General features: G+C 36.9%; 1 protein-coding gene across 8 annotated transcripts in view; it reads right to left on the bottom strand.

Moving 5' to 3' along the window:
• The window catches only part of LEPR (leptin receptor), an 87,216-nt gene that overhangs the window by 33,434 nt on the left and 36,932 nt on the right, over nt 1-16,850 (bottom strand). For all 8 annotated transcript variants that reach the window (XM_032870009.1, XM_032870007.1, XM_032870008.1 and 5 more), the window contains 3 exons: nt 8,714-8,922; nt 4,073-4,218; nt 2,148-2,292 (listed from right to left, as the gene is read on the bottom strand). In XM_032870009.1, coding sequence (XP_032725900.1) covers nt 2,148-2,292; nt 4,073-4,218; nt 8,714-8,922 — 500 coding nt within the window. The remainder of the gene's footprint in view (nt 1-2,147; nt 2,293-4,072; nt 4,219-8,713; nt 8,923-16,850) is intronic.

Genomic DNA, 16,850 nt, shown 5'->3' with positions numbered 1-16,850 from the left:
TGAGGCAAATAAGTAAAAGGCCAGGTGTTAATTGCAATATTTAGACACTGTACAAGCAAGTAAATTGGCAAAGTTTCTTTTCAATGAAGCATATCTTTATTACTGTCACATACATAAAACACTAAATATTGCATAGGGAAGAACATATATATACGTATGTATGTGCTTTATAATGTATATTAAAAATCTGATTTATATTATGTATAAAAGCATATAAACATGGTCCAACATATTGAGGAACCTGAGCAAATTTAATCCTACAGATATTGATGTGTCCTAAGAAAGGTTACTTTCTAGTAGTCTAAAAGAGTTTTGTACAAAGTAAAACAGAACTAAAACTATGTCCATCCAAAGGTCTAAAAACCTACGCTGAACAATCCAAAATAAAATCTTACATGAAATGTAACACAAATAACTATTATATTATGCTGGATCAAAATGCTTATCTTAACCCCACTAAATACAGAATTGCTAAGAATCATTATTCTAGAAAGGTATAATCTACAATTTGAATATTAGCAAACTTTAAAAATAACAATGATTCTTTTAGAATTTCCCTCTTCTTTGGGGAGGGGGTGGGTTTTCAGATCTAATTAAGAAGTAAAATCACAAAGAAGAAAGCCACCTTCTTGTGAAAGAGAACTATTTCACTGGACAGTAAGTGAAGGCAGCAAGTCAGAGGCCTCTCAGAGTGGAGGTCAGGGTTACTTGCCTCCTCTGCACCCCATCCCACTCTCTTAAAAACCTCCATGGGACATTCTTTAAAAGTTGATGTTGTAATTTATTTCCCTCTATATAATTCACTGCTGGTGATTCAGACCTATTTATCAACAATAAATAATTGAAGGTAGAAAAGGTGATCTTCCTCTGAAAAATACCAGAAGCTGAGTCCTCAGCACACACATTGTGATGCTCAATAATTATCTGAGAAATCCATGTCTTCTAAAACTGTTCACAGAAGGTCCCTGGCTTCCCTGGGTAGAACCAATCCTTCCTGCTTCCTAGAACTTTGTTAGCTCTTCTGACAGCCTTGCTCATGCAATGAGCTATGTATCATGTCAACCTGCCACCTCCATTAGATGCTGAGGTTTTGAATATTGAGACTGTGGATTTGGAAACTGTGACTGCATCTACTGTTTACTGGGTGCTTACTAAGGCTCAGACACTACAGTGAGCACAGTAGGTGCACTGTTTCATTCTATCCAAATAAGAATGTCCCTATTTTGCAGATGGGCCAATTGATGCATAGAAGGGCAAAGAAACTTTCCAAATAAGTGGTGAGGCCAGAACTTTTATAAAACATTGTCAGACTCCAAAGTCAGTGCTCTTAAACCACTAATGTTACTGGCTTTTTGACTAACTGAGGCTTTTTAAATAGGAAGTAATCAGTAAATGGACTTAATTCATTAAATGTGTTGACTATCTGCTCAATGACTTACAGGGCACCTGCTGTCTCTACATATCCATATTCACCCTGCATGAGTTTCAGGAGGAATAATTTTGTTCTTTTGACAGATCAGACGACTAGGCAAAAGACCCTGGAGTGTCTTCCAGGTCACAAGTTAGCATATGACAGGGCTGGACCATTCCAAGATGTCTATGCCCTTTGTAAAACACCACCTCAGCTTCATGAGGAAGTTTTGAATAAACCACAGGTTTTCTGATGTTAAAGATTAAAAACATGAAAATTGACAGTGAAAACTCTTAAAAGCCACCATCTAGAGTGAAAAGAATTATTCCATTATGTTATTATTTATTACATTATGTAAATATAATAAATGAAATTTGAATATTTGGAATTTATGTCAAATTAATATATCTGATTTTAAATGTAAATTAAGGAAACACTGATACCAGTAACGTTCTGAATCTGTGAGTCTGAAACCTTTCTATTAAGTCTATCTTTTGAATAGGTAAGAGTAATTCAGCAAGACACTCAATACGGATGCACATAAACTTGGGAGCCCTTACACAAGTTTTTTTTTTTTTTTACAAGTTTTCATTCACAAATTTACCTTCCAACACTCAAATAAAATGTTAATATTGTGTCCCCCCTTTTGGCTTATTGCCACAAAATTTAAGACGCTTACAATAGGCCAAAAGAAAAATCAGGAAGCATATTCTCTTGATACTATTACAAAACCTACCTTGTGTGGTAAAGATAAGAGGGGTGCTCCAGTCACCCCAGATTCCTGGGCCATCCAGTCTCTTGCCCCTCACTTGAACCTCGTATGAAGACCCAGGGAGCACACTGTCTATCAGCAGAGATGTAGTTGAGACAATCTCATCAGCCTGTTAAATATTGTTTGAAAACATCAGAGCATCAAGTTGACATGGAACCTTCATCAAAATTGAGAACAAGAAGTCCCAACAAGTTTCAAAGAATGAAAATCTTAACAGAGTATTTGGCCGGACCATGGTAACATTAAACAGAAAACAGTGAGAAAATCACAAATGTTTGCACCTTTGTCGATAAAATTTTAAATAACCCATGACTCCAAGAAGAAAAACACAGTGATGATCAGCAGATATTTTTTACTGAATGATAACAAATATTGACCTTGTGAAATTTGAGAGGTACAGCTAGTCAGCAGGGAGTTTCAAGCCACCACTGACATCTGTAATACACACGTGGTAGAAAATCATAAGCAGGAGCGGACACAGAATTATTAATATTCCTAGAGGAAAGTGTCACAGAGGAGGGCATGAAGAATTTTAAGAACCTGAACCCTGGCCCTGAGAAGCTGTATTGAATCAAAATATAGTTTACAAACTAGAGGGCAAATATCTAAGAGACCTAATTCTGCATAAAACAACCACTAATAAGAATTGCTTAGCAAATACACTGTTTTCCAATGATGTACTCCAAAGCGATTAAATTCCCTGGCCTCTTAAACTGTGGGGTACCAGAGACCAAAAGGGTGAGAATCACCACAAATGTATTATACAATAGCAGGCCACATAGATTTCAAATCTTCTTGTCTCCATTTTACAGATTAGAAAACTGAAACCCGGAGAAGCCTTAACTCTGCTTTTCCACACAGGATACCATGGATTCCTTTTCTGCTCTTTATGAAAATAAAGTCTTTTTAAAAAATTGGCCCAGAGCTACAAAGACAGGTTTTTACTTCTAAATTATGTAACAGTTTGTTTCACAAAGGAAAATGCCAAAGTCCATGCATGGCCCACTCTCTTTATGATTTCCTCCTCCTCCTCTCGTTCTTCTCTTTGACTCCTCCACTGCCTCGCCCAACCTCCAGCTTCTCCCCTGGCTTAGGGCCTCTGAATTACTGTTTTCTCTCTTTGGAAACTAATCCCCCTAGATATCTACTTCACCAACCTCCTTCAGATCCTTGCTCAAGTGTCACCTTCTCCATGAGGCCTCCCCCACTTCCACTGACTATTACAACCTACTAGCTCCACCAGCACCCGTTAGCTCTACTACTCAGGACATCCTGATGCATGCAGAACAGCTCCTAGTACCTAGTAGGTGCTCAATAAATATGGAAAGAATGCAAAAAGAATTTGACAGACTTTATACAGCAAATGCACATGGTGCAAGTAAACAAATATGTTGACCAATAAAACAACAGTTGGAATTGTAAAATCAGAAATCAGAGGTCTGTAGGTGAGAAAATTATAATTATGAATTCGAGTTTCTGTAACTGGTCTTCCTGTTGCCATTCAGCTGTGTGTGTGTGTGTGTAAGGAAGAGGGAGGGGGAGGGAGAGGGAGGGAGGGAGAGAGACAGAGAAGCCTACTAAAGTCTGGGAAGAATTTGTCACACTCCTCAATATGTAACAGGGCTCCATACATGAGAGAGATTGTGCAACATCAAACAATTTCTCTAAAAGTGTTTACCGCAGATGAGGACATGTTGTTCATGTGATCATTTCCTATGCTGATTTTAAATGAAAGCCAGTGATATAATATTAAATTAGAGCTGATTCTCATCTAGAAGGACCATGCGTGTTTGGCATGCAAAGGTCATTTTCTACAGGACATGGAAGGGGTCTCCTCTTTACTTCAGTTACTTCCCAACTTTTCATTTTGTTTATTGAAATGTACTTACTTTTCTCATGTTTGTTGAAGAATTCTCTGAATATTTCACTTGATATTGAAGTTGAAATGGCACCAATGTTGGGCTGGACCAAGAAATCTTCAAGTGGCCAGCATCTGTGATTTCCATATGTAAATCTAATGGGGGATCAGGCTTCACTTAAGGAAAAAAGAGAACATTTTTAAGTCAAGCAGTTTTCAAGATATCACAAAACAAAGTCAAAACGAATTTTTAGCATATCCTGTTCTTTCAACAACTCAAAAGGTGTTTGAGTTAATTACAGACCAAAATATTAGGTCTACTCCTTGTACCCTTCCGTAGCAATCCACATATATTCATTTTCTCTCCACACATGGCAAAAACTGTAAATCAGTAATGAGGTTGTTTTGATAAATGTGAATTCCTACTGTAAAAAAAAGTCTGCTAACTTTATTTAACCTATCACTCCCCAAACTTCTTTGAAGCCTCCCCCACCACCCTCATCCACTGGTTTAGCAGGTGACAAGGAAAAACAGCATTTTGCAGAACACTACTCTGAAAACGCATATGGAGTTTGCATGCAAAAATTCAGGTAACTATGCATATAAAATTCAGCAAACCTATTAACTTTGAAATATAATAATCTAGACACACCTACTCAAAACCCACAGCACGCATGTTTTACGTGGAATAAAACATGCAGGCCCTAGCTTGCCACCAGAAATGGGGATAGAGTTTTTTAGCTTAATAATGCATTTAACTTAGTAAATCATTTGAGTTCATGTGTACATGCATGTGTTCTTGTATGAATATGTATTTGAGTATAGGTTGTGTGTGTGTGTGTGTGTGTGTGTGTGTGTGGTTTTGAACACAAGTAACCTTTAAATTATTCATAGAAACAATACAAACATCTTATGATAAAGGATTGATTAAATAAATAATGGTTCATCCCGGGCGCCTGGGTGGCTCAGTGGGTTAAAGCCTCTGCCTTCGGCTCAGGTCATGATCTCAGGGTCCTGGGATCGAGGCCCGCATCGGGCTCTCTGCTCAGCGGGGAGCCTGCTTTCTCCTCTCTCTCTCTATGCCTGCCTCTCTGCATACTTGTGATCTCTCTCTCTCTGTTTCAAATAAATAAATAAAATCTTTAAAAAAAAAAAATAAAAAATAATGGTTCATCCCCATAGGGAAATCTATACAGCCATTAAAAATCATATCAGAGAAGAATATTGAAAATGCTAATATTGTTAGTTTTAAAAGTTTATTATTAATCATCTATACTTGAGTTCTCAATTTGTTGAAATTAACAAAAGAATATTTATAAATATGTATTAAAATAGAAAAAAAAAGCCAGAATTATAGAAAACAGATGATGCAATTTTCTTCTCAGTGCATCTCTATGTTTTCAAGATTTTAACTAGCAAGAATTATGTACAATGAAATAATCATTACATTGAAATGTTTACTGATTTGAATTTTATTTTCAGGAACTAAAATGGCATATTACTATAATTAACATACTATATGTTTTAAGAATTTAGACGTAGTTTTTCTCCTTTCCTTGAATCAAAGTTAATAAAGCTTCTACTTTATGTGACATATTACAAATTTTAGTTACTTTAAAGCAGAGACAGATAAACACTAAAGTCTAGAAACAGTAGGTGAAATTCACTGAGTTCTCATGACCAAAAAGAAAACAAAACAAAAACACCAAACAGAAATCATGAAATTATAAACTATTGTACATTTTCTGCCGGCATACATATATGCCTTCATATTAGAAATCCAAAAATAAATCTTTCTCTGGACCACCCATGTCTTAGATACACCCCCATCTACCTGCTTTCAGAGCACTATTCCTTGGCAGAATTGGCACTACTCACTCTCTCCACTTCATATTCCATTTTCCTAACCAACCTACTCTGATCAGGTAGGTCTTCTGCTCTTCCAGTCCACTGAAACCACTCTATCAAGGTCATTGTCCTTTGCCAAATCCATTGTCAGTTGACTGATGCATTTTCCTCCACTGTTTCGCGGCATTCCACATAGCTGCTCATTTGGATTCCACTTGACTTCAAGGCCACCACACTCTTTTCACTCCTCTTTTCTCTGATTGCCTCAGTCTTTCTCTCACTGAACTCCAAATGGATGATCTCAGGCAATCCCATAAACATCTATACACCAGATAGTCCCATATATATCTCGCATGAACTCTATGATTATGTGTCCAACTGCCTGCTCAGCATCTCTTGGGTATCTATGAGCATCTCAAAATAATATGTCACACATCTGATCCTCCACAAATACCTGGTACCACTATTCACTGGCATGCTCAGGGCCAAGTCTATTATCTTGGGTTTTTCTCTGTCCATACTCCATATCCAATCCACTAGAAATTTCAGTTAGCACCATCTCCAAAATGAATCCCAGCTATGATCATCTCTTTACTTCTCCAGTGCTACATCTCTAAACCAACTAGATTGTTCCAATAGTATCTGAGCCTTCTGATTCTACTCTTATAACTATCCTTCCTCATTCCCCCGTCAATTTCCTTCTCCACATGCAGAGTAAATTTTAAGCATGCATACATACATACACACACGACCATATCACTCTCCTGGTTCAAAAGCTTCCACTGTAATTAGAATAAAACCCAAACTCTATAACCCTGGCCTACCATACGACCTGAATCCAATACCTTCGACCACATCCACAAATATTCCCCCACCTCATTCACTCCAAGCACAAAGGCCTTGTCTTGGGTCCTCCCACTTCCAAGCTCATTCCATCTCAGAGGTTTTATGGGTGCTATTTTCCTGGCTGGAGCACCTTTGCCTCTGGATTTTTGCATGGCTATCTCTTTTTCATTCAGCTCAAATGCTATCTCCAAAAACAGGTCTTCTTTGACCTCCACAGCTGAAATAATAGTCCTTACACCTACCTAACACTCTCCTCATCATATTTATTTTGTGGAACTTAACATTTTTAGGACATTATCATATATACCGAAGTATAAGGAAAGATTTTTTTTTTTCCTCAAAAAATTACCTCTGAAAAAAAGACAAAATTCTTTTTAGGTTTCTTATAAAGTCTCTCATAAACACCTTCTAACTACCTTATTTTTGTAAATATTTCATTTAACTCTGGTTCTAAATGCTTCTAAAAATCACCTGACAGAATTAGTTTTAAAAAGAGAACAAAATGATATTTTATAAATTTTATGTATGTTTTTCCCTGTGCTATAACTTCATCACAGAATTGCTTGGATGTCATTGTAATTATGTTGTAGAGACCACATATATATCTCTAAAGGACAAATTATTTGAAGGTCCTAATGTTGAAATATGATGTCATATACAGATTCAAAAAGTGGTATATCCCCGGTAACTTAGAGAAGTGATGGTGAAGTTGTTTGGAAAATTGTGTGTGAAATACCTGGAAAAGTGGTTCGAGTCATGTCAAAAACAATGATATCGAGATGCACGTAAATAGTTGGTATATAATGGTTTCAAGAAATATAAGTGGAAAATAGTAACACTGTTAAATTATATATTATATATAAAATACATACACGAAACTGACTTAATAAATTTTAAGTGAACAATACCTATATTAGTCACATCTGTAATCATATGTTCAAGTTGATCAAAAGAAACTAGTGGGGGGGCGCCTGGGTGGCTCAGTGGGTTAAAGCCTCTGCCTTCGGCTCAGGTCATGATCTCAGGGTCCTGGAATCGAGCCCCGCATCAGGCTCTCTGCTCAGCAGGGAGCCTGCTTCCTCTGCTCTCTCTCTCTGCCTGCCTCTCTGCCTGCTTGTGATCTCTGTCTGTCAAATAAATAAATAACTCTTTAAAAAAAAAAAAAGAAACTGGGAATCTTTGCACCAAAAATATGGGGTACTACCTATTATTTGAGTTTTCCTTATAATTAGATTTGTACAGAAAATGATTTAGGTGTTTACTTTTTTGTTTCTCTCTGCTCACTATTGTTTGTCTCCAGTTTATGAGGGAGGAACTTTGTCTCATTCACCGTTGTTTCCCCAGCTTTGAGATGAGTGGCTGACACACATGAGCTTCTAGGAAATATTTATTGAAGGAATAAGTAAAAGTATAAAATAAATAAATAAACAAGGGTAAAAACAGGCTCCTAATTATTTCTGGAAACTGTTATATGAGAAGTGAAAAAGTAACACCCCAATGATATATCTCCATTGGACAGATCCAGGATTGAAAGAAAAACTGTTTTTAAGAATGAATTTAAGGGGCGCCTGGGTGACTCCATCAGTTAAGCATCTGACTGTTGGTTTTGGCTCAGGTCGTGATCTCCTGGGTCATGGGATCAAGCCCCTCATCAGGCTCTGCGCTCAGCAGGGAGTCTGCTTGAAGAGTCTCTCTGCCCCTCCCCCCACTCATGCTTGCACTCACTCACTCCCTCTCTCTCTCTAAAATAAATGGTAAGTCTTTAAAAAAGCAAGAATTCAAGTCACAACTGCAGAGATAACGTATACTACTGTTAAAACATTCTAGAGGCTGCTTTTAATACTCCCTGGTTCTGCATTTGCTGTCCTGCCCACACGGGTCAAAGCAAGATAAGCTACTGAAAACTTCTGTAAGCAATGTTTAACCTATTCGTCTGGCTGATGTTTAGATATAATACCTTTTTTTATGTGTGACTTACCAACGTTTATGGGTTGAACTGACATTAGAGGTGACTGGAAGTTTATTCCACCAGACTTGATTTTCAGATACAGAAGGAGAGTGTGGTTGAGTTTGGCTGTGGGCACAGGCACGTGGCATTCACAGCTGTCGTGAACACTGCAGTTGCACTGGATAATCTGAAAACTGCTTTTCTGGGGGGCCGGAGGTGACTCTTCTAACACTTCAGGCCTACGTGCCAAAGGAAGAGCTAAATATTAGCATAGCTGCGACAGGATTGGATTTATCTAAAATATATGATAAAAATCCAAACTGAGGTGAACTGTTCTGAACATCCAGCTTAAATGGCATCTAGAAAAAACAGGATACATTATATTAGAGATGTAAAAATAAGGGTTCAAGCAGGTTAGCCTTAGAAATAATAGCCACGGGGCGCCTGGGTGGCTCAGTGGGTTAAGGCCTCTGCCTTCGGCCCAGGTCATGATCCCAGGGTCCTGGGATCGAGCCCCGCATTGGGCTCTCTGCTCAGCAGGGAGCCTGCTTCCTCCTCTCTCTCTGCCTGCTTCTCTGTAATCTCCGTCTGTCAAATATATAAATAAAATCTTAAAAAAAAAAAAAAAAGATATAATAGCCACATGAAGAGAGTGAAGCAACAGTCAAGTACTGAAAGGAAAGAAACACTGTGATCCTAAAACTCTACACCCAGAGAAAATACCTTTCAAAAGAAACATGAAATAAAGGTTTTTCTCAGGCATACCAAAACTGAAAGAATTTGTCACCATCAGATCTGCGTTACAAAAATTGCCAAAGAAAGCCCATCAGACAAAAAGAAAATGACAGCAGATGGAAATCTGATTCCACACAAAGAAATGAAAAAACTGTGGCGCCTGGGTGGCTCAGTTGGGTAAGCGTCTGCCTTTGGCTCAGATCATGATCTCAGGGTCCTAGGATCGAGCCCCATATCGGGCTCTCTGTTCAGTGGGGAGCCTGCTTCTCCCTCTCTTCCCCACTAGTGCTCTCCTTGCTATCTCTGTCTCTGTCTCTCTCTCAAATAAATAAATAAGATCTTAAAAAAAGAAAAGAACTTTAAAATGGTAAATATTTACTGACTGCTTAAAACAAAAATAATACCATGTAGTGTAGGGTTTATAACACAGGGAGAAGTATAATGTGTGACACTGGCTCCCAGCTTGGGGGAGAGAGCCGTGACTTAAGTATGCAGCTTTAATGTTCTCATACCATCCATGAAGTGGTATGATATTAGTTAGAGGTACATCTGTTTGATTGTAATAAGTTAAAAACCTATATTATAAATCCTAAAGCAACCACTAAAATAATAAAACAAGGAATTATAGCTAATGAGCCACAATAATCAAGCCAACAGAGTACTAGCATAAAGACAGAAAAATAGATTAATGGAACAGAATAGAGACCAACACATATATGGACAACCAGCTTTCTACAGAGGTACAAAAGCAGTTCTGTGGAGAAAGGGCAATCTTTTCATTAAGTCACATGAACAATGGTATATCTACACGCAAAACAAAACAAAACAAATTTCAATCCATACTCACACCAGATTAAAAAATTAATTCAAAATGGATCATCGATTTGAACGTAAAACCTAAAGCTATAAAACTTCTAGAAGAGAACACAAGGACAAAAATTTGTTACCTTGAGTAAGGTAACATTTCCTTAGATGCAACACCAGAAGTATGATCCATAAAAGAACAAATTGATAAGCTGGATTCCTATCAAGATTGAAACTTGTTGTTTGAAAGAAAGACACTACGGAACAACAAGAGGACAAGCCACAGACTGAGAGAATATATTTCCCAATTATCTATTTGATAAAGGACTTGTCTCCAGAAGATATAAAGAACGTTGCTCAGTAATAATAAAACAAACAATACGATTAAAAACAGGCAAAGATTTCACCAGGCACTTAGCCAGAGAAGATAAATCAATGAAAATAAACATGTGAAAAGAAGCCCAAGGTCATTCGTTATTCAGGAAACGCAAACGAAAACCACAATGATAACACTATCCACATATTAGAATGGCTAAAATTTTTTAAATTAATTATAAGGATGTGAAGAAATTGGAGCTTTAATCCACCGTTGGTTTCCCACCTTTGGTGGGAATGTAAAATGATACAACTTCGGAAAACAGTTCAGCAATTTTTAAGTTGTTAAAATTACACCTATCATATGATTTACACATTCTATCCCAGGTAGTCATCCAAGAGAAATGAAAGTATATGTCCTCTCAGAGACTCATATATAAACGGAGAGGCTTGTAGCAGCTTTATTTGTAATAGCCAAAAGCTGTAAATAACTCTAGTGTCCATTCACAGGTGAATGGATAAACAAAATGTGGTATATCTATATAGTGGAATGCTACTTCACCATGGAAAGGAATGAACTTCTAGTAGATGCACACAACATTAATAAGTCTCAAAATTATCATGCTGTATGACAGCATGACAAAAGTACTGTATGTCTAGAAAAATACAAAGTAACCTGCAGTAACAGGAAGCAGGTCATTCATTGTGTGGGGACAGTAGAGGGTGATGAGGACGGTAGGAACCACAGACAGGGGCAGCAGGTGGAGTTACAAAGGGTCAGGAAGCAATTTCATGATTGGCAATATATTTGTTTTCTTTATTAGGGTGATGATTTTATGAGTGATTTCATATGGCAAAACTTACAAAAAACTTACAAATTTATACTTTGAATATATAATAAACTGTGTAAATATGTACAGTTTATTGTCTATTAATCTTATGTCAATAAAGCTGTTTACCCAAAAAAAGAAAATTTAGGAAAAACTTTTTAAGCAGTACTGTACCTATCACTATAAACCTACAAATGAATGAGCTAACCTTAGAAAGTAATTGCAGGGGCGCCTGGGTGGCTCAATCGGTCAAGTGTCTGCCTTTGACTCAGGTGATGATATTAGGGTCCTGGGATCAAGCCCTGCATCAGCTCCCAGCTCAGCGGGGAGCCTGCTTCTTCCTCTCTCATGCCCCCAACATGCCTCCGCCCTGCTTGGGCTCTCTCTCACTATCTCTCAAATAAATAAATAAAATCTTTAAAAAAAAAAAAAAAGTAATTGTAGTTTTTCCTTGAGTTGTTGGGTTACCTCCTGATAAACTCATCGTAAATTAGAGATAGCCTAAGTTGAAATGTATTTAATACGCTTAACCTATCAAATGCCATAGCTTAGCTTAGCCTACTTTAAACATGCTCAGAACACTTACACTGGCCTACAGGTGGGCAAAATCATCTAACACAAAGCCTATTTTATAATAAAATATTGAACATCTCATGGAATTTACTGAATATCATACCCAGAGTTTAAAAAAGAGAGAGAGAGAGTATAGTCAAAGTCTATCAGCTGTTCACCCCCATGGTCACATGGCCGACAGGGAATTGTCACTGCCCAGCATCACGAGGGAGTATCCATCCTACCATATATCACTAGTCTGGGAAACTATCAAAATTCAAAACTGTACTGAATGAGTATTGCTTTCACACCATTAAATCATAAATCAAACCATTGTAAGTTGGTGACGGCCTGTAACTAGCTGGGTTGAGTTACGTAACTCAAGGCACAGAGAATAATAGTATGCAACCAAGACACAGAGTTGTTATTTCCGATTTATTAGTGTTGTGTTTTTTCATCTGTCTGGTTGCCTGGAGAGTCTAAGTCTAGCTGCAAATAAGAAAACTTACTGCGTTGGGAGCAGTTATGGGTGGGACAGCGGTAACTAACATGTCCCTGTCTTGCTTGAGCCACCCCATTAGCCCATAAACACCTGCTGCCTTCTACCTAAACCACTCTGTTGTTGTTTTTTTTTTAAAGAACTTAGGGAGAGGAAGAGAGTATTAATATGTAGATAGGATCACTGCCTTCAGAATTCTCGCAGTCCTTTTGTAGGGAAAAAACTGTAAGTGTTAAATATACTAAGGAGAATGCACTGTTCTAGAAACTCTGCTAACTAGCATATCCCCGAGAATTCACATATAAATACAACGTGAGCAAAATGGACCCGAATCTTTCATACATATACCACCAGTAGTAAGTGTGAATTCTGATAGATTTTCGAGTCTCCTGAGATAGACTTCAGCATTACTTTAGTCCCAAAAGAAATCAGTCAAGAAACAACAGTTACAGACCTTTTAGCGTGCAAAGCAGTCTACTGGACACTGTGTCAGGGATAATATTATTGTAGGAAGCACCCTAAATTAACACCAAGACCTAAAATCAAGTCCTTCCTTTGGCTGCTGAGCCATAAGACTATAGACAGGTATGTTCCTCTTTATGAGACTCAGTTTCCATAATCAGTAAGACAGAGAAAATGCCTGTACCACCTCCCTTTACAAGGCTGTTGTAATCAAAGATGATTACATAAAAGTATTTTTGAAAACTTTAAAGTGCTATACACCCATAAAATACCATTTTGATTTAGAATTGGAATGACTTAGCACTTTCAATTTTATCTAAACCTTTAAACAAAGCCAATGAAATGTCATTTTTTAAAAAAATATCATACTACGCCTTTTAGGTATTTTTCAAATATTAAAATAAAAGCGTTTATGAAAAGGGTATGGAATAAATCAAATAAATTGTGGTATTTTATGTCAGAAATATGCTTGCACGGTATTATGCTTTGAAAAACTCCCAAATTTTACAGCAAAAATAGAAGTAAACAGAAAATAAGGCATACATTCTTCACTAATGCTTTTTAAAGGACAGAAAATTCTAGTGATATTTTTCTTTTTTAAAACAAAAAGAAAAGTTAGAATTACACTGTCTTACTATAGATAGTCTTTCCAATACCATATTTTCTAAGTAGAGTGGATAGTTATAGAATTGGGCTGATTACCAATTAGATTAACTATCTGGTTTCTCTATCACTTCACTGTTGTGTGTTCTATTTAATCAATTTCATCATTAATTTCTTTATAATATCAATATACATAAAATATATTACTGTATATTTATAATAATGACCATATATAATATATATGTTTATTTTAGTAATTCATTAGTTATGATTTTTTTAAGGCATCTCCATTCATAAATTTCCCATATCACTCCAACAGACAATCCCATTATGAAACTCTAAAAGTCAATCTAAAACTAATTTCCAAACGTTCTATACAGGAGTGAGGAAACTACAGCCCACAGGCCAAGTACACCTGTTTTTGTACAACCTGTGAGCTAAGAATGGTTTCCTACATTTTCAAATGGTTAAAAAAAAAGAAGAAGAAAAAGAGGAAGAATATCCCATGATACATGAAAATTGCATAAAATTCAAATTTCTGTGTCCATAAATATAGTCATGCTTATTCATTTATACATATTAACTATGACTACAAGTTTGGAAGAAAGACTGTATGGCCTGCAAAGTCTGAAATATTTGCTATTTGGCCCAAGTTATTTGCTATTCTGGCTATTGGCCAGAAACATTTTGTACTCCCTACTGGTGGGAATTTGATGGACAAAGGACACAAAAATAGAAAATCTACATTAAATATAACATCACATTTCCTTGTATAGCATATTTACAATTTACACAAACACCTTGTGAATCACTAATTTAATTTTCAAACTACCTTATGAGGGAACTAATATCACCTACTTTATAAGTAAGAGAGGCTCAGAGACAATGTGGACATGAAACTTGTCTAAAGTCTTGTGTTTCAGTGTTCCTTGCTCATTTCATTACATCCAAGATGTCTCTCTTTTTTTCTTTCTTTCTTTTTTTTTTTTTTTTTTTTTAGATTTCATGTATTTATTTGACAGAGAGAACCCAGGAAGGGGGAGTGGCAGGGAGAGGGGAGAAGCAAGCTCCCCATGGAGGAAGGAGCCTGATATGGGGCTTGATCCCAGGACCCTGGGATCATAACCTGAGCCGAAGGTAGACGCTTAGACTGAGCCACCCAGGCATGCCACCCAAGATGTCTTATTATCACAAGATAAAATTTCCCTGTTACTGAAGCCACTTTATTATTTTATTTAGGGGATTAACACACCAGTGCTCACAACTAAAAAATAATTATAATCTGAACCATCTTAACATTTCCATACATCAGAACTTTAAAGAATTAGAGGATTATATAATTATGTAATAATTACATAATTATTATTATTTCAAGGATTATTCCTTGAGGAAAACACGAGATATTGCTCATATTTATGAGAGCATAAACTTTGCAAAGTTTGTGTGAAACTGGAATACAGGGACCTTGTAACTTGATCAAAGGATCAGACCTTCCTTTATCTTCTAAAAGAAGTCTGAAGTATTTGTGAACATCAAACAGCACTCTATTTTGATCATTTTAAAGTGTAAGGACTAAAATGAAAATCAAATTTTTAAAATAAGAAAGGAGATACATTGGTTTAAAATAACCAAAAGGTAAAAATTTCTGAAATCCTTCACAAATTTTTATGCAGCCAAGTATCTTACGCCTTGCCAACACACACACACACACACACACACACACATACACACACATTCAGTACCACTATTTAATCACTCTATAAGTGAGCAAACTTTACTTAAAAGTGAAAATAGTTACACAAAACAAAAAAAAAATTTCTCAAATTTTAAATTTGGCTTCCCTGAAAATTTTACCATTTGGGCAATTTTTCTACTCAGAAGTTAGACATATTAATATTTAGTACTGAAATTTCATTTTTGATAGACACAGTGATTTATAGAGAGAGCACAGTCTATCCTCTGATCTTTGGTCATATTGTTTGCTCCCAGGATTACTTTTCTATGAATATATTTAAACTTCTCTAAGCAAAGATCTATGCCAAGCTATTACAGGAATAACATCAAATGGGCACCACCCAATTCCTAACTGTGACATAAACTGAGAGCAAACCATGGTGGACAAATGAATAAGTGGGACTTGTTGAAAACAGTATTAGTTTTGTATATCATTTAATCAAGTCACTTATTTTAATCTGAGACTGGTAATCTATATGGATGTTACCCAAAAAATCTACTTTGCGAATCCCCCCAAATCTCAAAGCCCAAATTAGTATCCCAAACTAGTCTCATCAGAATCACCTGGAACCTTGTTAAAAATAGATTCCTAGACCTCCCATGAAGAATTCCGTAGGTCTGGGGCTAAGGAATCTGTTTTCAGTAAGAGCCATAGATTGGTTCTCAAAGAGTTATCCCCACACCAGTAGCATCAGCATCCTTGGGAACTTGATAAAAATGCAAATTACTGGGGTGCCTGGGTGGCTTATTCGGTTCGGCTCAGGTCATGATTCCAGGGTCCTGGGATCAAGCCCAGCATCAGGCTCCTTGCTCATCGGGGAGCCTGCTTCCCCCTCTGCCTGCTGCTCCCCTCCTGCTTGTTTTCTCTCTCTATCTCTCTGACAAATAAATAAATAAATAAAATCTTTTAAAAATATGCAAATTACTGGCTCCACCCCAGATCTCATGAATCAGGCCCAAATAAGAAGTAATGGCCTAGATAAATGTCATCAAGGAGACAAGTTTAAGAAGCATTTTGTAAAACACAAAGTACTCTTCAGATGTAAGATATTACCAAACAAACGGAAAATCAACAAGGATGAAAGGGAGAAAAAAAAAAAAAGACTGCAAATAAAAACAAATGAACCTTAATGCGTATCAAGTTGACAGTACAACCACATTGGGGGAGAAATCCTAATTACCTTTGGAACATAGTATTTGGACCATGAAACCTTTAGCCTTAGCCAAGGTAAAATGAGTGGAAACAAATATTGTACTCTAGTTAGTATGCTTGTTTTTCATAGTGGTATAGGTTAGCAATTCCAAAATTACTTTACATATGTTCTAGGACAAAGCAAATTGGTTTTCTATTGTGGGAAAGGGAAGGCAGTTTTTTATTGCTGGAGAAAAAAGAAAGAGGGAAGGGTGGGAGGATGGGAAAGAGGGAGGGAAGGGAAGTGGAGGGAGAGAAAAAGGAGAGGAGAGGGGAGGGAGAGGGAAGGAAGGAAGAAAGGAAAAGGAAGGCTACAATGGATCCTATGGTTTTGGACTAAATAAAATGGGAGATACTGGGGGTGCCTGTGCGGCTCAGTTGGTCAAGCTTTCAGACTTTTGGCTTTGACTCAGATCATGATGTCAAAGTCCTGAGATCAGG

This window comes from Lontra canadensis, unplaced genomic scaffold (genome assembly GCF_010015895.1).
Source record: "Lontra canadensis isolate GAN:19392208 unplaced genomic scaffold, GSC_riverotter_1.0 scaffold40, whole genome shotgun sequence".
NCBI classification, from domain to species: Eukaryota; Metazoa; Chordata; class Mammalia; order Carnivora; family Mustelidae; genus Lontra; species Lontra canadensis.
This window is presented reverse-complemented; position numbering and strand designations above follow the sequence as displayed.